This window comes from Trichoplax adhaerens, genomic scaffold (assembly GCF_000150275.1).
Source record: "Trichoplax adhaerens TRIADscaffold_1 genomic scaffold, whole genome shotgun sequence".
In the NCBI taxonomy this organism is placed as follows: domain Eukaryota; kingdom Metazoa; phylum Placozoa; class Uniplacotomia; order Trichoplacea; family Trichoplacidae; genus Trichoplax; species Trichoplax adhaerens.
Window position 1 is genome coordinate 7959448 of NW_002060943.1, and position 23624 is coordinate 7983071.

General features: G+C 32.3%; 5 protein-coding genes across 5 annotated transcripts in view; 3 read left to right on the plus strand and 2 right to left on the minus strand.

Annotated features, from left to right (window-relative positions):
* TRIADDRAFT_52192 (uncharacterized protein) overlaps positions 1-4371 on the plus strand; it is a gene marked incomplete at both ends in the record, with an annotated part of 5207 nt that extends 836 nt beyond the window's left edge. The window contains 8 exons of the mRNA XM_002108046.1: positions 544-684; positions 1559-1650; positions 1794-1841; positions 2143-2283; positions 2377-2573; positions 3006-3213; positions 3992-4098; positions 4253-4371. Coding sequence (XP_002108082.1) covers positions 544-684; positions 1559-1650; positions 1794-1841; positions 2143-2283; positions 2377-2573; positions 3006-3213; positions 3992-4098; positions 4253-4371 — 1053 coding nt within the window. The remainder of the gene's footprint in view (positions 1-543; positions 685-1558; positions 1651-1793; positions 1842-2142; positions 2284-2376; positions 2574-3005; positions 3214-3991; positions 4099-4252) is intronic.
* A 1542-nt stretch (positions 4372-5913) lies between these two features.
* Positions 5914-10684, plus strand: TRIADDRAFT_52193 (uncharacterized protein; the record flags this gene model as incomplete). Its single annotated transcript, XM_002108047.1, has 13 exons — positions 5914-5944; positions 7010-7131; positions 7258-7353; positions 7409-7511; positions 7912-8049; positions 8482-8623; positions 8722-8810; positions 8913-9002; positions 9137-9327; positions 9512-9621; positions 9750-9915; positions 10001-10140; positions 10573-10684. 13 exons carry the CDS (start codon positions 5914-5916, stop codon positions 10682-10684), a joined length of 1530 nt encoding a protein of 509 aa, XP_002108083.1.
* A 1238-nt stretch (positions 10685-11922) lies between these two features.
* On the minus strand, positions 11923-15659 carry TRIADDRAFT_52194 (uncharacterized protein; the record flags this gene model as incomplete). Its single annotated transcript, XM_002108783.1, has 14 exons — positions 11923-12098; positions 12387-12429; positions 12511-12547; positions 12622-12895; positions 12974-13031; positions 13128-13208; positions 13361-13401; positions 13570-13655; positions 13800-13867; positions 13987-14054; positions 14258-14297; positions 14579-14672; positions 15380-15435; positions 15597-15659. 14 exons carry the CDS (start codon positions 15657-15659, stop codon positions 11923-11925), a joined length of 1185 nt encoding a protein of 394 aa, XP_002108819.1.
* A 1678-nt stretch (positions 15660-17337) lies between these two features.
* Positions 17338-21833, plus strand: TRIADDRAFT_19118 (uncharacterized protein; the record flags this gene model as incomplete). The annotated part of the gene is made up of 20 exons (XM_002108048.1): positions 17338-17415; positions 17615-17674; positions 18014-18118; positions 18280-18413; positions 18612-18792; positions 18873-18934; positions 19044-19119; positions 19204-19308; positions 19431-19508; positions 19589-19673; positions 19752-19883; positions 20032-20115; positions 20205-20291; positions 20366-20490; positions 20573-20754; positions 20844-20927; positions 21026-21194; positions 21286-21392; positions 21471-21545; positions 21698-21833. Coding segments are annotated over 20 exons (2145 nt in total), but the record flags the coding sequence as incomplete, so codon positions are not given.
* A 687-nt stretch (positions 21834-22520) lies between these two features.
* Positions 22521-23443, minus strand: TRIADDRAFT_52196 (uncharacterized protein; the record flags this gene model as incomplete). Its single annotated transcript, XM_002108784.1, has 2 exons — positions 22521-22761; positions 23088-23443. The coding sequence occupies 2 exons, from the start codon at positions 23441-23443 to the stop codon at positions 22521-22523; spliced, it is 597 nt and encodes a 198-aa protein (XP_002108820.1).
* Between the last annotated feature and the right edge of the window lie 181 nt (positions 23444-23624).

A 23624-nucleotide genomic window follows, 5' to 3' on the forward strand; every position in this document is an offset into this window, starting at 1 on the left:
TATCATAATCAACCTATACTAAATTTTTAACTTATCTAAAGAGAGTCTGTAGATATGTTTTTGTAACTTTATTCGAATAGAGATATGCATGGTTATTATTAAGATAGAAATCATCTAATCAAAACTAACCTCATAATACAGTATAATACTAGTCTCCAGTATCACCGATGTACTACTTAACAATTGATAGATCTAAAATTGACTCAATTAAACATCTTATTATCCTTTTTTATTTTAAATAGTGCAGCTCAGTTACAGCATAGAACCTGTATTAGCATTTATAATTTTATTTGATTAAAGCCGTTTGCATAATTATATGCGAGTACGGAATCAATTACTATAGTAAATCTTTATAAGAGCAGTATTTTGATTAAAAATTTACAGACCAGTCATATTATATAAAAGATATCATGATTATTCATATTAAATTGTCAAGATCATTCTGATAATAGAATTAGTATTGCGACATAATTTTTGAATTTTATTGTAATTGCAATTTCGTTATCAATCTTTTAATCTTCTATAAAATGCTTCTTTTTACAGTTTATTATATATCCTGACGCAAATGTTAAGAATTATATGCTAGAACCACTGATCAAATCAATTAGAAATGTCCATTACACATTTATTAAAGAATTATATTTATGGAAAATACCTCTTCAACATAGTCATACCGCAACTTTGGTAAGTCTGCTGCAGTTCATATGATTATTTTCAATGTTCTTGCAACGCCACATCTTACAGGCTCCATATCGTCTCTTGACAAAATTACTGATCTCCGTCATGATCAATTTACTGTGCCATCATACATGTAATAATCCTTTACACATATCCTAACAACAATTTTTATTTAGAAAATCGATAAATGTGAAATGCAAAGGTAGTGCACTAAAATATCCAATATGTAGTTGATCCAATAACTATCTATTCTATTAGCGTATTTAAAGTAAGGATTTCTGATTCGATGTTTAATTAGTTAACCTCTTAGCCCATAAAAGATTTGCCTCAAAGAAGTAGTTTTTCAGAATGAATATAATACAAATTTGCTTACGCTTAATATGCAATGTTTCATCAAAGAGAGCATCCTAGATTAAGTTTATTGTAGCCCTACATCTTGCTACTGAAGGGTCGTCTAATATTATTAACGTATTACAAAATATATTTAGCTTTAGCTATTTTCTGTTTACTCTAATCGATTCCCAAATTTCTCTGTAAAAGGCTATAAACCTTAATCTTCTAAAAAGTCCAAGTAGCCAAGTTTAATTTGCATCTCCTGCATATTACATAGATATAGTAATAGTAAAAGACTATTACTCGGTCATTACAAAAATATTAGCTTGTAAGAATAGCTACATTTCTAGAAATAATAAGCCAGATTAACGAACATAGAAGGAGTAGCACAGGCCATTTTGTAAGTTTGCAATCATAGTAGTTAAACGGACGACTACAGTTTTAAATTCATGTTGAATTCTTTATTTAACATCCATATTAAGTTATGACTTGTAAATTATTTGTGCATTCACTTTTTAAATATTTATATTATGATATCTGTATGTAGGCATTAATGATGGAAAAAGGAGACTATAAAATAACAACCCTAGAACTAGAGGATTGCGATATTGGTGCTTATTCTATAGCTCGATTATCAAAGTGAGTAAATTAGAAGTAGGATTAATGAAACGATTTAGTTTAATCTAAAGCTGGTATCTAATTGGAGCTCATACCGCCTGTATATGAATAAGTAGAAAACATAAAACTAAAAATCACTTCTCTTAATCGATCACTTTGTTTAGATCATTTCAGAGTAACACTCTAGTCAATCTGGTACTAGACTTCAATGAGTAAGTTCATTATGACAACTGCTAAATCATCGTGATTAATGCTCTCCACCTTGTAGAATAATGTAACAGATCTAATAAACGATTCTAGTAGTTATAACTGTCAATGAAACGATTAGTTCAAATGATTCTATGTGCATTTGCTTACAATTACTTAAAACAATCGGATAATTAATTTACTGTTAATACAATCTAGCTCATAAGTTATTACGGTAAAGTGTAATAAAAATATGGATAAGATATTTTTACATTGAGTAATTGAGGATTAACTAAATGACTATTGGTTTGTTTGATTATCGAACAGATTCGGAGATGAAGGCGTTGAAGGCCTATGTAATGGATTAAAGGGAAATTCGAGCTTGATTAAATTAAGCTTAAATTACTGTGGATTGACTCATAAGAGTGGGAAAATTCTATCTAAAGCAATTTCATCCACAGCAATTAGGTAAATACGTATATTTAGTATTCGTAATAACATTTTCCATAAGATTATCATTAATAAATTCTCTAAAATATTTTAATTCATTTGCGATATTAGAGAGGTTTATCTAGACAGCAATAAGCTAGGACCTGAAGGGGTTCGAAGCTTAATTGAACCATTCGTTGAGCAGTCGATTATCGAAGTTATCGAAAGGCGGCAAGAAAAGGAAAAAAAAGAAGCAGAAGCTGCTAAACTAGCTGCAGAAGAAGGGACAAAGCGTCAGCAACAATTAATTAACGAAATGAAGAACGCAAGTAATACAGATAATCAATTTAAATAAATATTTATATAAATATTTACATCAATGCTGATATACTGCAGAATGATCAGTACTCTTATGGATCATATGCTGTACAAGTTATTTGTTATATGCTTTATTTATCGCAACTATAGTAAATAGTAATTGTACTGATATATCTCGTGAAAATCTTTTATATCCAGCGCAAAAAATAATTTACAGCAAAGTAATACTAATCGTAACATCGCCACTATTGGGCTGCAAAAGTATCAAATTAATAGTGTATCTGCAACTTTATAGTACTGTATGCAGAAATTTTTTATATAAACTGTTATGAGATATCGTGCTCTTTGGTTGGATTAAACTCTTCAAGTTTTATTTTTAGATTTTAGTAATGAATCGTATCTCGAAGACTAAATAATTACAGTACTTCTTTATTTAATCATAGGTAATCCTCGTAAAAGCATAACATCAAGGAGTGCACTTTTACCGCTGGCGGCGAGAAAAAAGAAGAAGAAAAGGAAGAAAAAAGTAATTCCGGTACCTCCAGGCGTTGGAGCTTGGATTAGCAAATTGCACTTTGCAGACAACGGATTAGATCTTAGTCTATACAACGATACCTCTGCCCCTCTTGGAATTATGATGATGCTTAAAAAGTAAATTTATAGAATAGATTAATTAATATATGTTAAATCATCTTTCGACTGAGAAAAGCTTAAAATATGTATAAGAAGACCTTATGAATCAAATCAATTAAACAGGAATTCTATCCTTTATTTTAATAACATTTAGTCCTTACGGTATCATGTAGATCCCCATATAACAAAATCGACAGACCCTAGTCTATCCTGTTATCGTTTACTTCTTAAGTATATCTACAAATTCATTCAATAATATTTTTCTTCAATCTACGTTAATCGGAAGCGGCATTTAAGTAATTTAATATCGTAACAATAAGGCAATTTTTTCACATTATAATGAGTAATATAAGATAGATGATTGTAAATTAGGACTCTACTATTCATTTACTAGCTATCTTCAAGAAGTTTATTGCTACCGAACCTGTTATACATAGTGTGGTAAAAGTATACTCATTGCATGCAAAAGTCAACAGTTTTTTAATAATATTTATATAGTTATAATTCAAACTTATTTAATTACGGTAAATTTTTCTATTATTTATTTGTACTAAAATTGAATAACAGTACAGTATTCTTAAAAAGGAATGATCAGATAACATTATTTTCTATCCCCAGCTTAAAATTATATCATTATATAACTCATGCACGATGAATCTATTATTAGACTATTATATCTTAGAAATTGTTTCGTTGAGAATGGATATTTTTGGTTTACTTAGAAAATTAATAAATAAAGTTTCATGCTTCGTAAATATTGATCATTTAAACTTTGATTTTCGATATTGGTCGCTAGTTTCATCGCCAATTCAACCTACCTTACCGAATTAAATTTGGATGGAAATTTGATTGGTGATCTAGGCGGTTTGGAAATAAGAGATGGACTAGTTATGCGGAAAACAGGTACTTAAGCTAAAACTTATATTCGCAGTGAAACGTAAAATAAATAAACCATCGCAATATACTTATTAAAATAGTGATAATGACTAATTAACGTCAAATTGCGTTCATTTTTCTTGATATATATTCATATGAAATCTTTTATTCTTACAATTAGCACGTCTGCCACAATTAAAAATAACGATCGGTGTAAGAATGCAAGCCGAAACATTAACCAAAATTCTCAAGCTTTCAGGACGATTAAGTAAGAAAAGGAGACGGGTTAAAAAGAAATAGCTTGTGCCATCGTTATTAATGATACTGTTTAAATATTGAACTGTACATACAACATCCGAATATTTGCATCTTATATTGGCTTTGCTATGAATTCATTGTGTAATTTATTTTATGTTATTTCACAACTATGTTTTGGATACCCTTTTAAGCTAGCAACATGTCTAGCTATTTAACTGCTACCATTTCAATTATAAATAACTGTTATGATACATTAAAGTATATTTTATGATTAGCCAGGTTATAACTTGTTTAAATGAAATAATAGCATTTATTTAGGATAATATCAATTCGATATGAAATTATTCTTAATATTAAATTAAGCAATTGAAACAATAATTCTATATGTTTATTTCTGATAATAAAAAATATATTAGACGTATAATTACGTTAATATAGGTCGTATTCGTTTATAATTATATACGGTATGGTATAAATTATTCAATAAACCTTAACCGTATCCATAGATTTGTTTTGGCATAGTTGTCCTAAGACGTCTGACTGTGTATTGTAATATATCTATAAGAGCATGATATTTACGCACTTCTATAATAGGATTTACAATCGTATCCTATCAGTATACCTATTACCTCCTTCTGCTAGTGTTTGATATGTTGTGATACATTACAACACCATTGCAATCAAGCATATATAACTCTTAATTATTGCAGGTCTTAAATTGATCATAATGCGATGATTATATTTGAGGTACCAAACCAATCCAACTGTTTAGGGCTTTATTATTCTCCAACTAAAAAATTAAAATTTTATGCTGTTTAACAGTTACTATGATATCGCAGAGAGTATGCATAATTTTGGTAGAGGCTTAAAATATTATAGAAATAGTCCGATGATTATTACACTTATGCTGGTACCATATTTGCGATAATGTAGCAGATTTGTAATTAGTTCGTTTCAAGCCCTTTATTCTTTCTTAAATTAGAAAAACCGAAGCTTCAGAATGTCATGTACTGGATTGCAATTCCCATAATTATTACATCCAGAATATCGCACATTTACAATAAGGTTTGAAAATTTTTGACTTTACATTAATTTCTAGACGATGCCGATAATGATGATCGGAAATTGGCTACCTGTTGATTTTACAGGCTAAAGTTCTAAAAGTCAAAATCTGCTTTAAATAGAAATTTTACTGCATTATTTTGCATCATCTCTCTGTCTCCTTTCCCCTGTCTATATACATTATATTATCAGAAATACAAAGAAATAAAGATTGTTTTGGTCATTGTGATGGCATGCAATTGCAGTAAATCCGGGTGAAAGCTTGAATGATTTTATTTTTCCTCTATGTCTAGTTATTATCCTATATCTTCGAATCAATAATTGGAGGTTTGAGGATATAGCCTATTTAGTATACGACGTCATTGACAAGAAACGAGCAAGAATTTGCCGGTAAGTTTCGAATATAGAACTATTTTTAATATACGATTAGTAAGAAGTAGCCATGGCAACTCATAAAAGGCGTGGATAAAGTAATGACGATTTTACCAGTAATATTTTAACTTATTGCTAACCTATCCAATAATGATGTTGCCTGGCATATTGTTGAAATATGGTAGGTAAATAGTTAGTCGATATTAAAATTTTCAACTTTTGTTTATTCTAGTGCCTATAATATTTTTATTTCCTCAAGCGGCTATTTTAGGCGTACATAATTCTATGCCTACTACCAAACCAAGGTGTCGAGTAATACTTCATTACGAGGAGTATAGTCAGCAAGTTTTAGTGATCTGTTACTATAGTTACTATAGGTATAGCTTAATAGAGATTGCGTAGGCCTATATAAATTAGATCATCCTACAGTGTAAAAGTAGTCAGTAAGTTACGTCTTACTGGTTTAGTAACTGTTAGTACAATAAATTATATTTTTTCTGCGTACCTTTACAAGTTAGACTACAATATAACTTTTAACTGAAATAATGTGGATGAGATTGTTTTCGATAGAGATAGCATAATTTTCAGCAGTTACAAAATTCATTTTCAGTCCTCTCTTGATTGCATATAAAATTTTTTAGATATCCTCCGATAAACATCTATATACTACTATAGATAACAGAGGTGTATTTCCATTATGGCAATTTACAAGATTATTTTCCTACAATGGCTTCTATTTATTAGCGTTCATTCCTTGGATGTCTATTTATCGGCTAATACGACGCATCACTTATATGGTAATGGTTAAATCTGAATAGTAATAGATTACTCAGGAACGATGTTTTATGAGGTTGACATATTCTCTAGCAGTGATTTGGATCCGTGTACAACATAAAAAGTTAATTTGTTTAATATTTTTAAGTGAATTATACTAGTGCTATTTAGGCGTTGATATAAACTATTTATTAGGTGATATTTATTCCTGTAGCTTATGCTTATGATATAAGGATATCCTTTAATATAACTACACATAGGTGTCAATATTGTAACTGAATAGTAATTGTAGCGTAAAGTAAAGGAACGGGGTCAGGATAGATTCCTCTTCTTGTGCGTCATCAATTAGTCCAATTTTAAATACATTAAATACGCTTACGCTGATTATAGTTATAAAATATTTATCACGCTAAGGCCATTGTAGCGGTCTTCATTATCATTGCATAAAATTATTTTTATTAACTCTGTGTAGGGGTTTCTTCCTATCTTTTCTATATTAAAGACGACCAGCGGCAGCAGCAAGCAATCAATTTCATTTCTTCCGTCCCTCATCAAATCGATCGATTATCATTTCGTTATCATGATCCTGAAAAGGTTAGAATTTAAGTTGTTTACGTGATCTATCACTTACAAGCTTGGCAATCGTTTAAAAATCGAATTACAGAGACACCAATTGGTGCTTGAATCTCTCACAACCATATATATAGTATATTAAAATAGAGTTTTATAGACAATAATTGTATAATTAGAACAAAAATAAATATCGATTCTAATCGTGATTACTTTCCAATAGAGAATCGCTTCAATCAGTTACAGGTAACTCTGGCCTCTCTTCAATTACGCTCATCTATTCTTTTATTATTTTTTGCAGAATATCTCAAATCGTATTGAAACGCAAAGTAACGACAGTAGTTTGGTAACAATTTCAGCTGGCGATAGTAATTCCATAGTATGCCATTTCGATAATACTTGCGGTAAGTCGTAAACAATTTTGATTTTATTTTATTTCATGATTGTATTTGGGATGCGCCATAGTTGTGTCAATTTTTGTTTTGTAGTAACTGCTTGAGAAGTATCATTTCGGATAAATTGAGTAATTAATATCACGAATGTAGCGCGAAAGATTTAATTAGGTGCTAAAGCCATGTAATTCGATTGATTAGTGAGGAGAAGGAAAATACTACAATTCAATACATCTCTATGTGTTGATAAATTAAAATAGAAGAAAGATAATGTTTGATCGATACTCGTAGATATATAAACTCGTTTACTGCTAAAATAAGACATCTGCAAGCATTAATAGCTCATCTAACGTTATCTGCATTTATTTATTAATTAATTCAATTTATACATATTACATGTTCTCTATCATAGATTTAACGGTGGTCATCAGCTGTTCGAAAAAAATCAGTGGTAAAGCTGTTATTTCCATTGATATTAAGTTTAATAGCTACACTACTTTGGCCATACAAAACCTCCATTTGATCTTTCTTAAACATTGTCAAGAGCAAGGTTTGAAAATAATGAACGTTATTTTCTTTCTACATATCTTCTCAAAGATGTATTATAACTATTAGTATCATTTCTTAACAATATTAAAATATTTACGATGTCGGGTATCTATTTTATATATATATACTGTATCGCATCGCGCTGGATATTTGGAATACTCGCAATCTTTATTAAATGGTATACATAAAACAGATCAAAAGAGTCCAATTAGCACTGATGGTAAGCAATTGATGTTATAAATGTAAATGTTGAATTAATAAGTAGCGAAATATTTCTATTCGGCTAATTTTTTTGTGTATTCTTGAAAAATTGGCAAATTGCATAATTTTACTCAAATTAATATGTAATCTTTCTCTATTTTTGACTTGTCTTTTTTCAGTAACATCAACACTATTATTAATCAAGTCTATCTGTTTTTCTTTATTAACTTAGGAGATACAATTACTATCTCGTATCTGGGACTTAATATCATTACTGCAGCGGTTGTTACCTTTTTTATCGCTTTACTCTCAATATCAATAACGATCAACGTCCAGAGTGCTATCCGTGATCATAGTTATAGCCATTACTCTAGGTTAGTGATATGCTAGTGGTAAATAAATAAATTAGATAAAAATTGTATATGATTCCTGTTACTATTATCCTACTTACGCATGTATATTTTGGCCACAGACATGAACAAAGAAATGGTGAGGTAGATCTTCCAAAAGAAGCTTTCATTAAGCGCAAACAATTCGATATAAAAAGTGTCTTGATGACTGGTAACTGCGAATATCCTTGAATTAAGTTAATCTAATGATATTAGTGATATAAATGAATAATGTTATTAAAAAATATTTACAATTATGTCATTGAATTACTAGGAAAATTTAGCGGAGTTTATAACGGCATTCTAAAAATGGATACATGTGAAACAAAACCGATTTTTATAAAAGCCTTGGAAATAACGAAAAGTTAGACCATATCTTTCTATAGCCGTAACATTAATATTTCGTAGCTATATGGAAATCTATACCGACATTATTAATTAGAGTGTAGCTATGATTTTACAACAAAATTTCGCTATAATATGCGTATGTTAATATAGATACTAATGCCAGCCCTGAGCGAAAGCATGAAAAGAAGTTTTTAGAAGAAGGAGCTAAAACTTACGGGCTGAAAGATAGTAATATTCTGGCAATATTAGGAATTTGCGTTGATGATAAACATCATAAGTATTGTCTATATGATGGTAAAAATCTTCGTAATTTGAAAAGCTACTTGCGTGGTAGGACTAAGGTGAGCGTAGTTATCAGTATGCCACCAATCTTCTCTTGAATAAATGCTATAAGTAGAGTGCCTCATACTACTAACTGTTGCGAAATTGGTAAAATTAATTAAATTTATCATGATCACATCCATACTTGATAGAAGAAAATTTTAATTTTACTAATGTTTTAGTAATTTTATATATGTTTACTAGGCTGTAACTACACTTAAATTATTGGAAATGGCAGAACAAATCGCGCAAGGTATACGACATTTGGCTATTCGTGGCATTATTCATAAAGACGTGGCAGTCCGAAATTGCTGGTAGGTAGAAAAGATTATTTCTGTAACTAAGACTAATATTTTCTTGAGCTTATTACAAGGAAATTCATATGTCATGACCCTTTTACAACAAACTGCAATATAAATCTATTTCATATATACTTTATTAGGCTGGTCTCAACAACCAATTGCAAAGTAAAACTTGGTGACAAAGCATTAGCAGATTGTTTATTTAGTGATGATTATGTCAGTGTTAGCCAAGATAGAATACTTCCTATAAGATGGATGTCTGTGGAATCGTTGACATCGTATAAATTTGACAAGAATAGCGACATGGTAGTTTGATAGATAGTGTTGATCTTGTAAAAATACCAATCGCTAAGTAGAGACTTAAGATTAAAGCAATTCTTTTTTTTTATAGTGGTCATTTGGTGTTGTAATGTGGGAATTGATGACGTTATGCCAAACAACTCCGTATAAGTCTGTTGAAGATAACGATTTATGCACTCATTTAAGAAGTGGATATCGTCTAGAGCGGCCACCGAATTGTCCTGAAGAGCTGTAAGTACTGTAGATTTGTAAATTATCTTGCTAGAGTCGCAGTGCTATAATATTTCATATCTAGAATACTCCTGCAAGATGTCATTTCACTTGTTGCAGATATATAGTTAAATCTAAACGTGATGATGCCTATAATAAAATAGAAATTAGATGTAATTTATGAATAATAAAAGGGGATATACTGTGTGGGATAATCGTCCGTTATATAATCATGTATAAATCAGCTACAAAAGTGTGTTCATTATATTGTCACTAATCGGTTAGAATGATGGTAGCGTAAAGTAAAATACCTAGAAAGAGTTATATAGCATTTTATAACGTTCCTTTTGTTAATATCAGGCACTGACCATCAAGTAACAGTAGCATGGAATCGTTGTATTTATATTAGTGTTAATTCCTTACTAATATCGGGTAATCCACATTTTATATTAGATATAGCATCATGCTTCGTTGTTGGACTACACCGGCAAAGAGAAGGCCTTCCCTGAGCGCAATTATTGAAGGGATTGAAAAATTGGGTCGACTATTAAAACAATATATTTAAGATTTGATGAAAATTTGGGCGTACTTGTGCTGTATTTATGTATTGTGATGCGTGCTAATTTTTGGATAATTTTGATAGACTTCAATTCGAGCTAGCACGAGTATTTCCATGAAGTAAGCTAATGTATTATACGCTTTTTGTATGCACTTAATATAATAAATTCCATTAAATCTCATAGTAGGCGATCGTTTATACTTTATGTCGATAGATTATGAGCTACAGCAATTAGTAATAGAATAGTTAATAACTCTTACACACACTATCCTCAACCAATACAGTAGATTGATTTCTCCACTTAAATCTGTATTGGGTGATCATTTACTGTTACTTTCATCGCATCAAAATACGGGCAGTTGTTATTAGAATCGTTGAAGTTTCCTATCTCTGCTGTGCAATAATAATACACAATAATTTTTTAAGATCTACCAATAGTGGTCAGGTGTACGTGACAGTCATCAAACAAAAATGTTGGCGAAAGCCGTTCATGGATCTTTTAAATTAAGTCATTCACTAACAAGATAGCTTAATAGGATTTTTACTTCAATCAAAGATTGTATAACTTTGTTCAGACAGTAAATTTGATTGTAATGGATAAAACAATTTAAGAGTAATAGAAAAACGATACATCGCTAATATTCAAGAAAGTCTGTAACAAGTATAGTATAATTGATATCAACTCATATTTGAAGCCTGAAATACAGTAGCTTGTTCAAACTATGAGCGTAGTAATGTAAAATAATAACAAAAAGTTTACGTTTTGCGGTTGAATTATACGTAAACAGGAGACTAACGATATATACAGTTGCACCTTGGCGTGAAACATTATTAAATCACTTACATATATTTTTGTTGCAGAAATAAAAGTATACGTATGTATTTATATATATAGTACAAAACGAAAACTGACAGTACCTAAGTTAATGATATTACTCTACGAAGAATTCTTGCTAATGCATTAACAAGTATAAGTGGCATAAACGATCAGAACTCAGATTATTATCAGTATCTACTTTCTATAGAAATAGATAATAGCTCTATTTGCACTAATAAAATCGGCGCGATGTGAAAATAGATATTTAGAATATACCCATTAGAGAAATTATAATCTTTCCATGATTGCTATGCTATAATTAATAAGGACTGAATTGAGATCGATATCAGGTACCAAGTATATTTATGTCACCAAAGGTATAATAACTATTAGTTAGAATATGTGATGACCAATTTCGTAATCAATTTTACATTTTCTTAAAGAAGCTCGTCAAGGATGACTGCTTGCTTGATTTGTTAGATTTCTTGGTGGTTTGACGAGCAGCAGGGAGTGGTTTGACAGTGTTTGTTTCTTTTCGTTCAGTTGTTTTACTTTCTGGCTCATCATCTGATTCTGATTGGCTTTCCCATACTTTTTCAGTGACTGAAATCGAATTGTGGTACATAAAAGATAAAAAAATTAGGTATAGATCCTTAAAAGCTTATTGCTCACGAATATCGTTACAATGCATGCTTATTACCCATGAATCCATCCGCACTCATGTAAACCTTGGATGTAAGCACTTTTCTCCTCTTTCTTCTAGGTTTCGCAACTTCCGTAGATTCTGATGAGCGTAGACTAGAATCTATATCCAATATATACCAATATCATAAACGTGCTATTAATATACTGCAGATCACTTAAAAAATGTAGATCTATAAAATGATTTACCGTCTTCCTGATCTTTATCTGAGTTGACTTTCTTTTCTTCTTCCTAAAAACAGTTTTAATTTAGCACAAATTTAGTAGTAACAGCTATCAGGAATTAGAATTTTGATCGCATTAAAAACTTTACCTCTTGAAGTGCATCAGCCTCTTCCACTATCAATTTTCTGAAATATTCATGGTACGGTTAATTGGATAGTGAATTGTAATGTTGCAGGAATGTATAAGAATTTATAGTTACCTTTTTTGAGGTGATTCTTGAGATTGCTTTAAAGGGGACTTTTGGGGCGACTTTTGAGGTGAACGTTGACGGGATGCTACAGGGTGTTTAATCTTAAGTTGCTGTTTTTCGTCACGGCCTTTAGACTTTTTACTCTCGTGCTTTTTATTTCTTTCCTTGATCTCCGATTTAATCTCTGAATTACTTGCAGGGTGTTCAGTTTTTGTTATTACATCATCAAGTTTCTTACTCCCCTTTTTAACTACTTTTTCATCAGCTTTTTCTTTGGGGACTCCTTTCAATTAAGAATAATTTGTTGATTACCGTAGCAAAAATATTTTTAAATTATATTTTCATATTAGCATCCTTTTACCTGGAAGACTATCTACATTCGGCTTATTATCATCATTAATTTCTTTCTTGACGCTTTTCTGGGATACAGATAGAAAAACATAAGTGATGCGTGAATACCAAACAATAGCGTAATAAACATAAAATGGAATAATTTCTTACAATCAGTGACCTACATTTTCTGTGTTAGCTTTAGCTGCATCAGACCAAAAGCCCGCTAAAGTTTTCTTATCGCTACCAGTTTTATGACTTGACTTCTAAATTTTAAGAAATATGATCAATACTTTTTACCTACATTTTCAGAAGGTAGTGCCACATTACCACCATTTAAAAATACGTTTATTCTGAATAGTTAAATTTTCACACAGGGTATGTAGTAGTTATATATGTTTAGAAAAAATTTGCTTACATTGTTGCTCAAAGAGGTTTGACTAGGCTTTTTAGGAGAAACTGATTAAAATTAAGAAAAATTTGTATACCTTGGTCAATTAACAAGTGCTAAGAAACGTTTTGTTATATTATTTTACGTTCCTTTATAAGCGCTAATAATACGTGCTTAAAGGAGCAATACTTGAATTAATACGTCAAGGGGAGAAAATACAGTATCAGAACGCATACCAGTTGTTGTTCTATCAGTGGAGACGACAGATGGTTTCTTGTCAATTTTACGAAATTTTACTTGTTCACATATAATATTGGAATTGCTATAAGATAGAGAGAATATGTATCGTTTTAGAGTATAAATCCTTTAATTCAATAAACCACAATACTGTAATTATAAGGTGAATCTATGATTTATATACAGTATTTCAATGATGAGGTATAGTCATATAGTCAATATTACAGACCACATTAAAATATCGTTGCTACTGTCTTTAAATGCTTCATAGTCAGCTAGGTATAAAGTTTCAATATCCTGAAATTGTAAAATTGGAATATGAGAGATTCTTTAACAGAAATATATATCCAATTTTTACATTACAGTATTAAAGTTACAATGTTTATTTTAATAAGAAATTTTAAGTTGATGATTACTTTTAAAACGGAATTTTGAACACTGTAAATCTCAGTTGAATTTATGGAAGCGAAAGAACCTTTACACTCTATAAATTAGAATCAAAATAAATGCAATATTAAATATCCCGTTTATAGCCAACTTAGAATATCAAGATTAACCGAGAAAACTGATCAAATAGACGTTCTATGGCTAGCACTACCAGTGATATACCGTGTGACAGCTAGTACTGTGTATTAGCTATAATAATATAGGGTAATAGTACTGTACAATGATGGCATTTTAACTTACCTTCTAATTTATTTTCAGTTACTAAAATAACTTTATAGCCCTAAGATTAAAATGATAAATAACTTTTAGGTCATGGTGCGGAGTGCAGTAAGTATGATATTGAATTTTCTTGCTTAATAACTTATTACGAACTACATTAGCAATGCTAACGAACAGTGTCATAGTTGTAATGGAAACATGGAAGTAAATCTTTACACAGTAAACACTAATGGAAATGGATTATTTCGGTTTATCTTTTCATCCTTTTTATCAATAGAGGTTCTTACGTTTAATCAATTATAATTAATAAATGATTGATTGTATGAGAAGGCTAATACTAACTTTATTATCTTTTAATTCTCCAGTAATAAAATAAATGACATGGATATGATTATCTTGGGATGATCTTTCCTTTTCAACATATTGACGTAAAATCCTACAAGTAAATATTAATTGTATATTGAACGTCATCCTTTTAGTTTATACGTTATATTTTAAGGTATAGCTTAAAATTTTATAAACACGAGGTATTTTTATGTCATTTCCTGGTTCATAAAGTTTATTAGAATGGCATATAATAGAGGAAATAATGTTGATATCACATTTATGAGCTCTTCACAGTATGAGTATTAAAAGGTGAATATGTTGAAAATCGGGCAGATTTGATAGTAACTGATTATTTACCGCTTAAGGAATTCGACACTACGTGTTTTAAATTATTGTAAATTATGATTTACTATCCAATAGATTCTCAGGGATAAGAGAAGATGTGGAAAATTGTGTATGTAACTGTAAGTAGTAACAGATTGCTTGTTGCCTAAAGTTTCATGCCAAGTATTTTCGATGCTAATCTAAGTTACAACACGATATGCTATTCATGATGAAGGTCATAAAGTAATCAATGTGGCTGTAGAAAATGACGTTAGAAATTGTGTAGATTAGTTCTCTAAGCCATCGTAAGTATGATACGATATACTATAGAGTATTAGAGATACAGAATATTCAATCTGGTTGTAGAAAATGTACCAAGACATTGATTGAATATTCCAATAACTGGACAGAAAAAGATACATAGTATAGATTGTTATTCATTATTGGTAAGAAGATACAGTCGTGTCCATGCCAACTGTCATCTCAACTTACTCTTTGGCTTTACGACAATCTAGCGACAATTGCTGACTTAACCATTTATACGTCACCTAATATTGAACAAATTAAAGCAATTCATGAATAAATGGAATGGAATATGGAATATTTTAGCAATATTATGGACATGTATGTCATTGTAGCTATGCAATGGAATAAAATCAACGACAAACAATAATGAACAAGAAGGAAAGTCAATTCTAGCTGGAATTACAATTCGTCCTTCATCTTTAACAAATTGATCGATGTTATCGAGTAAAGCTGGATCAACACCCATGGTATTCAACTGTCTTATGAATTAAGAATTTCTCCCTCAAGCTGTTGATCTCTCTACTTGATATCTGTAGTGATTTCGATGATAGAAAGGGCAAAATGACCAGATTAAACTTGGAGAAAATGAGCTGCAATTGCTGCAGATTGATTGGAAGTGATCAACTTTTCGACGTACTATATCTTCATACTGTACTGGAGCAGTAGAATAGCTGGTGAAGAATTTTTATGGCCGTGTAGTACTGTATCAGAGTGGTCCCTGACCTTTGTATACAATGTTACACACGGTGATTTCGCGGGCTAATTTTGAGGTAGCTTTAGGCTAGGCCAAGAACGGTACGGTACTAGTACGGTACTAGTACAGTGCAGTACTAGTACAGTGCAGTACTGTACGAGGAAATTCTTGCCACAGTACTTTACTGTACCGTACAGTACATTGTACAGTACAGTGTGCGAGTGTGTACTGTACCGTACAGTAGCGCTTGCAAGCTTGCGCGTGCGCAATGTACAGTACAGTACATTTACCTGAGTTTCGTACAATATGCACAGTACAGTACGGTGAAAATGATACCTCAGAAATGCCGCACTTCTTGTTGACGGAGACTACACAAGCCGCTGCTGGTGTTATTAGCTCTGTCAGCTTGCATGTCTAGTTTCTCCAAACTGAAATGATCATAGTACTGTATAGCATACAGTACGGTACCGTAGTAGTTCACTGAAATACTACGGTACGCTTGTAGGTGGTGCATCTGTTGTCAAGTTGCAAGCTTACCCTCGAACAGTGCTTCAGAAATACTGCATCGCCAGTTGACGGAGACTACTCAAACTCGCTGTTAATAGAAAGCGTATTTTACTGTCTATCAGTTTACATCTCTAGTTTCTCTAAAATTCTATGATCATAGTATAACGCTGCGTTGATTCGGTTAATTTGATCGCTTAACAGACAAGACTTGATCGTTCTTCTCTTGTTAATTAAAATTCTTCATTAATTAACAGAGCAACAAGACCGCATTGTACTGTACCCAATACGTACCGTACCGAGCCATTATCGTTACGTCGCTGAGCGATTGGCTAGTGCAGCAAATTTCCCGCCAAACTCGAGCACGTGATCACCAAACAAGCGAGCTGCACATTGTTTCAAATTCTTCGCTAACCGTTAAAGGCCGATCGTGAACAACACCAAAGACAACGCTGCTGTACCAGACTCACTATAGCAACGCGAACATTGCAATCCCATTCAACTATTGACTTGCTGAAGTTGCTGTAGGTCTTGTTCACTTGTTGATCAGTATTTTCATTTGCAAATTCATTGCGAAACGCTGACAAGGCGCTTAGTAAACCGATCAGTCTGCACGTTTACATTCAAACTATTCTACTCATCTTGTAGATAGCGGTAAAGAGAGCTAAGGAATCATTTGTGAACGATTGTAACTCGCTTTAGACGTACTTGGATAGCCGATCAATCATCAGAGTTCAAAATGCCTACCACGGATTATACAGAACATAAAGGTATAAAAAGGATCCATTACATGATTTGATACTGTACAGTAATGCAACGGAATCATGTTGAAAAAGTTAGAGGACAACTTGATTGAGGAGAAGTAGTTTGCATACCTAGAAATTAGGTATGTGTACAATTCATTTTATTGATCGTAAAATGTTATTTTTTGGACACTCACTATATAGATCGATGCAAACAATTCCTGACTGACTTCTACATCGAAGATGGCATCGAGAAAAAATTTGTCTATGCGGAGCAATTAGTAATGAGATAAGATCAAGTAGAATCGAATTAAAGTAACATGATTGTAGTGATAAAACTTGTAACGAAAAGTGACATCGGGACAAGTTATACTCTAGTACTAACCAATGACTGACCGACATTGGTTTATTACCAGTGGAGCGCATACCTCGCAATTTCTTTCCTAATCTATCATTCAATCCTTTTGAAAATTTTCATAGACAAACATTGCTCATCGTGAACAAGTAGACATCACCGTCGATCTGGATGATGTTCAGGAGGTAAGATTCATACTATACAGTCTCAGCAAAACTACATGATTTCTAGGATGGACACCAGAGGCGTTGGTGTAACGATAGTGAGCACCGAGTGGGTGTCTTGAAATTCATACAATACAGTACAGTATAGTACAGTACTGTAGACACTTGCAGGTTTTCGATAACAAGCACAATTTCTGCTTGAGCAATTGATCATCAAATGTCAATATCTGTTTAATTAATAGCAAAAGAGTAATTTTACTATCCTTTTAAAATCCTAGATCGAACTATACAGTATACACTCATAAACATTGTACAAACCTTGATTGACATATATCATATCTTCTATAAAAACTTCTAAAGATTGATGCTGAGCTAGCAGAATCCATTACTGGCAATACCAGACGTTATATTCAGATATTTTCCGACGTCATTTTTGACCTTATACCAGATTACAAACTAAAAGAGGTTTGTTCAATTGATAGTGATACTTACAACAGATCCCTTTTATCAAATTGAATTTATTATTACTTAGCTAGTAGCTAGACTAGTACGCATTTTAAAAGAAATATTGTTAGACTGTCGTCATGATGAAGTTGAATTGAATTTACTCGTATCTCCATAATCAGCCAACAAATAAGGATGCATTAGACATCTTCATTGAGCATCGACTGTTAATGGAGCAACGAAATCATCCTGACAATGCCGCAGATGCTTTTAGAGAAGCTCGCAATAAGTATCCACCCGAATTACTTCGAAGATTGTAAGTTACCCGCACATTGATAGCTATTATCTTATTAGCATAAATATCCATTATTCGTAAGGGCTACAACAGCAACATTGTTCGAGTTTTAGGATAGAGGTGATAGTTTTATTCCTGCTAAGTACTAATCAGATAGCAAAAACAATATTTTAGATGTACTAATTATAAAAAATCGCTTTCATTCTCGTCAAAATATAGTGAAGTCCATTTCAAGCATATGTCTCGTGTCAAACCTTTGCCATTAAGAAAGATCAAAGCTGAAAGTATCGGAAAATTAGTCGTTGTTCGCGGTATTGTTACTCGTGTAACCGAAGTTAAACCAATGATGTCTGTTGCTACATACACTTGTGACCAGTGTGGTGCAGAATCTTATCAACCGGTAGGTCAATGACTTGCAATGAGACCTGTTAAGATTAAATATCACTTCACGTATTCCTTTTATTAAACTTTATTCACAAGATCGCTAGCCCTAATTTTATCCCTCTTTCGACTTGTCCAAGTCAAGAGTGCCGTTCCAACAAGTATAAAAACTTTCTTTCAAATAATGATGACAATTTCCAAATATACTGCATATTGTTATGATGACATATCCATTTGATATAAATGATGGTTATCAATTCTTGTTTATAGTTCCGGCGGACGACTGTATCTGCAAACCAGAGGTTCCAAATTTACTAAATACCAGGAACTGAAGATACAAGAACATGTACGAAATTTATTCAGAGTTGCCATTAAACTATAAGCATGTTGACTTGATAAGTTCTATATCATCCAATACTACTCACATTAGAGCGATCAAGTACCTGTTGGTCATATTCCTCGCTCGATGAATATCATTGCCAAGGGTGAGCTGGCTCGATTAGCTACGCCCGGGGATCACATTTGCGTAACAGGAGTATCCTTTTTTTATACAGTCACTATGATATTGCATGAATAATACTATCTATTAGATGAATTGTATAATTCTGACAATAGTTTTCATAATCGTATATGAGACCTTAATTGCTAACATCATAGATCTTCTTACCTGCCCTCAAGTCTGGATTCCGACAAGTAACACAAGGATTGCTGTCGGATACCTTTTTAGAAGCCCATGTAGGTTTAAGAGTTTGCTACTAACCTTATGCTATATTTACTATGCAATATGTGTTAACGTAACCGTTTTTACCCACCAGAATATTATAAAGATGAATAAATCTGAAGATGATGAACTTAGAGCCGATACTTTAACCGAGGAAGAACTGAGCGCATTAGAAGATGGTTAGTAAGATTTTATCTTTCTTTTAAATATGAATTTAACGTAAGATAGCCAAAAAATTTTCAATAAATTCCATACAGCTAAGAACATGTACGAACGGCTAGCTTGGTCCCTAGCTCCAGAAATTTATGGCCATGAAGATATCAAGAAGGCTCTATTATTACTTCTTGTTGGTGGTGTTGATAGATCACCTCATGGCATGAAAATTAGAGGTACTAAGAATGGCCATTAACTTTTATGATATATATTATTTCAAGTATAATATAAATGATGTTATTAAGTACTGTAATTATCCTAACAGATTTTTATTCAATGTATAATTTTAATCTAACCATCTCGCGTACTAATTGAATAATTTAGGTAACATTAATATTTGCTTAATGGGCGACCCTGGTGTTGCAAAGAGTCAACTGCTGTCATACGTTGACCGTGTTGCTCCTCGCAGTTAGTACAAATGAAGGCTGTTCTGTGAATTTAATACTATAAACTTGTAGTCTGAAATTGATATCACTTATCATTTTTCGCTTCTATAGGTCAATATACAACTGGCCGTGGTAGCTCTGGTGTTGGTCTAACCGCTGCTGTCATGCGAGATCCAATTACGAACGAAATGGTGTTAGGTAAAAATTTTCTTTTTTGCAATGCTATTACGATAGCAATTTTAATAACCTTGTGTCAACGATTTCGTCAATAGAGGGTGGTGCTCTAGTATTGGCAGATCAAGGTATATGTTGCATTGATGAATTCGACAAGATGTTAGATCACGATAGAACCGCAATACATGAAGTAATGGAACAACAAACCGTCTCTATTGCAAAGGTAGCACTTTGGTTTTTATTAAATGCTGGGTATATCAAGTACTCGTATTTTAATGATAGCTAACTATTATAATTTCATCAAGGCTGGTATTATATCAAATTTGCATGCGCGTGTGTCTGTTCTTGCTGCCGCTAACCCTGTATGTGGACGCTACAATCCTAGAAAGACTGCCGAACAAAATATCCAGTTGCCTGCAGCTTTGTTATCAAGATTTGACTTACTCTGGGTCATCAGAGATAAACCCAATCGAGACAATGATCTAAGGTTGGATTTAAAAATTTGAATTCTCAAGAGGCTAAATGTGATTTTATAGGCAACATTGTAAATTTAACTTTTATTTATTACACTCCCAGACTTGCACAACATATTACTTATGTTCATCAAAATTCAGTTCAGCCTCCTAGTCATATAAAACCGCTAGATATGAAATTCGTCAGGTTCGCAATATTGTATTCAATTGTAAAGAGTACTTCAAAATCTTTGAACTTTTTTTAAACTGTTAGAGAAATAATTAATCGACTGTTCTACCTTGTAGTCGTTATATCGCAACTTGCAAGGCAAAGAATCCCACTGTTCCAGAAAATTTGACTGATTATATCACTAGCGCATACATTGAAATTCGCAAAGAAGCTCGTAATAACATCGACTCAACGTATACATCAGCTAGAACACTGCTGTCAATTCTACGATTGGCTACTGCATTAGTTAGTAGTTGTATAGATTGTATTGCATAGTTGATTTTACTAAGTGTTTAAGACTGATATATGATTCTAATCCGATGGAAATTTTTTAAAGGCTCGCCTCCGATTAGCCGATGATGTTGACAAGGATGATATAGAGGAAGCAATTAGGCTGACGGAAATGTCGAGAGCCTCGCTCAGTGATGACATAAAAAAACCTGAGTAAGTCATACATTCTTACAGTTTATTTTAGCGTACGAACAAAAGAGTGTTAACAGTTATATTTTAAAATATTTTTAGGCACATGCTACCAATTGATGCTATATACGAGCTAATAAAAGAGATTGTTGATGAAGATGGTAGCAGCAGTGTTAGGTAAAGTATATTTATTGTACGATCTCTGTATACATTATATCAAGTTATCTATACTTGATACTATTGGTCTGCATATTATATATATTGCATGTTGTATGAATTGCTATATCTCATTGTGTACGCTCCTAATTGCTTCGTAAAACCAAATTTAGAGTCTCAGATGCAAAGCAAAGAACATTAGCGAAGGGTTTTACTTCCGATCAATTTAACCAGTGCTTACAAACCTACGAAGAATTAAATGTTTGGCAGATCAATCAATCTCGCACTCGTATAACTTTTATTGTATAATTATTAATTTGAGAAATTTTTTGTTGCTGTTGAATCTGTGTCGCAATTACAGTTTGATATTTTTAACTCTTTGTAATTTGTCAATTCCTTGCGGAAGTTACTATAAGATGCCATTATCAATACGTGTATTCTACAGTATCTTGTGTCCGTAAGTAGATATTCCTATGCCTCGCTTGATATTCTTATTGTATATTTTCGTTGCTAATAGGCAACATTGTAGTGTAATGCGTCCCTTTCTTGTTCATGTATAGCATGTTGATATACTTGATATTTTAGTGTAAGTTTTAAAAGACAATCACAGTTGCAGACGGCTTGCATGTAACATTATTTATGATTTTTTGTTCAGTAAAGATTTTTATATTACTGTATGTCGAAAATATTTATTTGAATTATCTATCCCAATAGTCTTTGCACGCAATTATGCGTCATAACTAGTAGAAGATCTCGCTCGTGATACTTGACGTAGTCAGTGAATTAAACGATCAGATATTACAATATATCGGAAAAGATTGTATTAGTCTATAAGTGTCCGTTACTGGTATACAAGATTACAGTATGGGCTACTAGAAAAGATGATTTTTTCCCATCAACGCACATGATTCAGCGTTAGACTCTAAAGTAGTGCACATTACAATACTGTATACAATGTTACAAAATGCATTAAAGATTAAAAATTCAGATTAGTATTTATAAACTATCCAATAAAGCAACATTTCCATGTTGATCGTGTAGTAATATTTCAAAGAATCTTAATCCTTCATAGAATTTGGAAGCTACAGTAATATTAGGCGTCAGTTGATGACATTTAGGATTTCGATCGAAATATCTCAACAGTCTTCCACCATCGCTACTATCCGCATCATTAATGCTTATCAATGCCATGGGTAAGTGGCTACTTTTAAAAGTTTTGTGGGCGTCTTTAGTAAATCTACAAAGTTACAAAAATAGATCATGTTAAGATTGCTATCACAAATATTATCGATGAGTTATCATTACTTATTGTGTGTGGAATATCAATCTTTAGCTTATCAGTTTCATAAATAAGATAGAACAACAGATAAAGCTAGTACTGTATTGTACTGATCAAGATTGTCGGAGCTGATAGGTTCAATATTTACTACAGTATGCAGCGAGATTACGTTACAGAGTCATTTATCAGTAGCTATAGTATTGAGGAATACTGGCAGTTATTTTATGGCACTAATTATTCAATTAATTTTAACTTAATCAGTGAGTCTAATAGGGGTACATTACCCTTTACGCGAGACCAGAATGCCAATGGTATTACGAGGTTCTCGATCAAGCGTTCCAATTAATGACCGGATGTGCAGTGGTCCACATGAAACTTTTAAATTTTTACAATCACCGACCACGTTCAATCTAGTTTTCTCCTTGTTTATACTCATATGCCAGTAGCCTCGAAAGTCGACACCTTTGTCATGAGCTCCACCACAGTGGTTTAAGTGGAAACCAAGTTGTCTTAATACATTAATAGTGTGCAATTCGTAATTACGTCCACGATGAGCTGCACTGCTACAGCTCCTAAAAGTAAATGATGTAGCTATTAAATTGCATTTCATTATTGTGCCAGAATGTAGTAATAACACCATGATTGATGAAGGCCCTCTACTGCACTAATAAGCAGGCTAGAAGGAGCGATTATCCACCAATATGTCAGCAACGGTCAAAGATGTTGTGTCGTGTACACTGTTATACCAGAGTTCATTTTTCCTGATTAAATCCTAGACTTTCCATGGGGGATAATCAATCGAATTGCGTACGTCAAGCGTA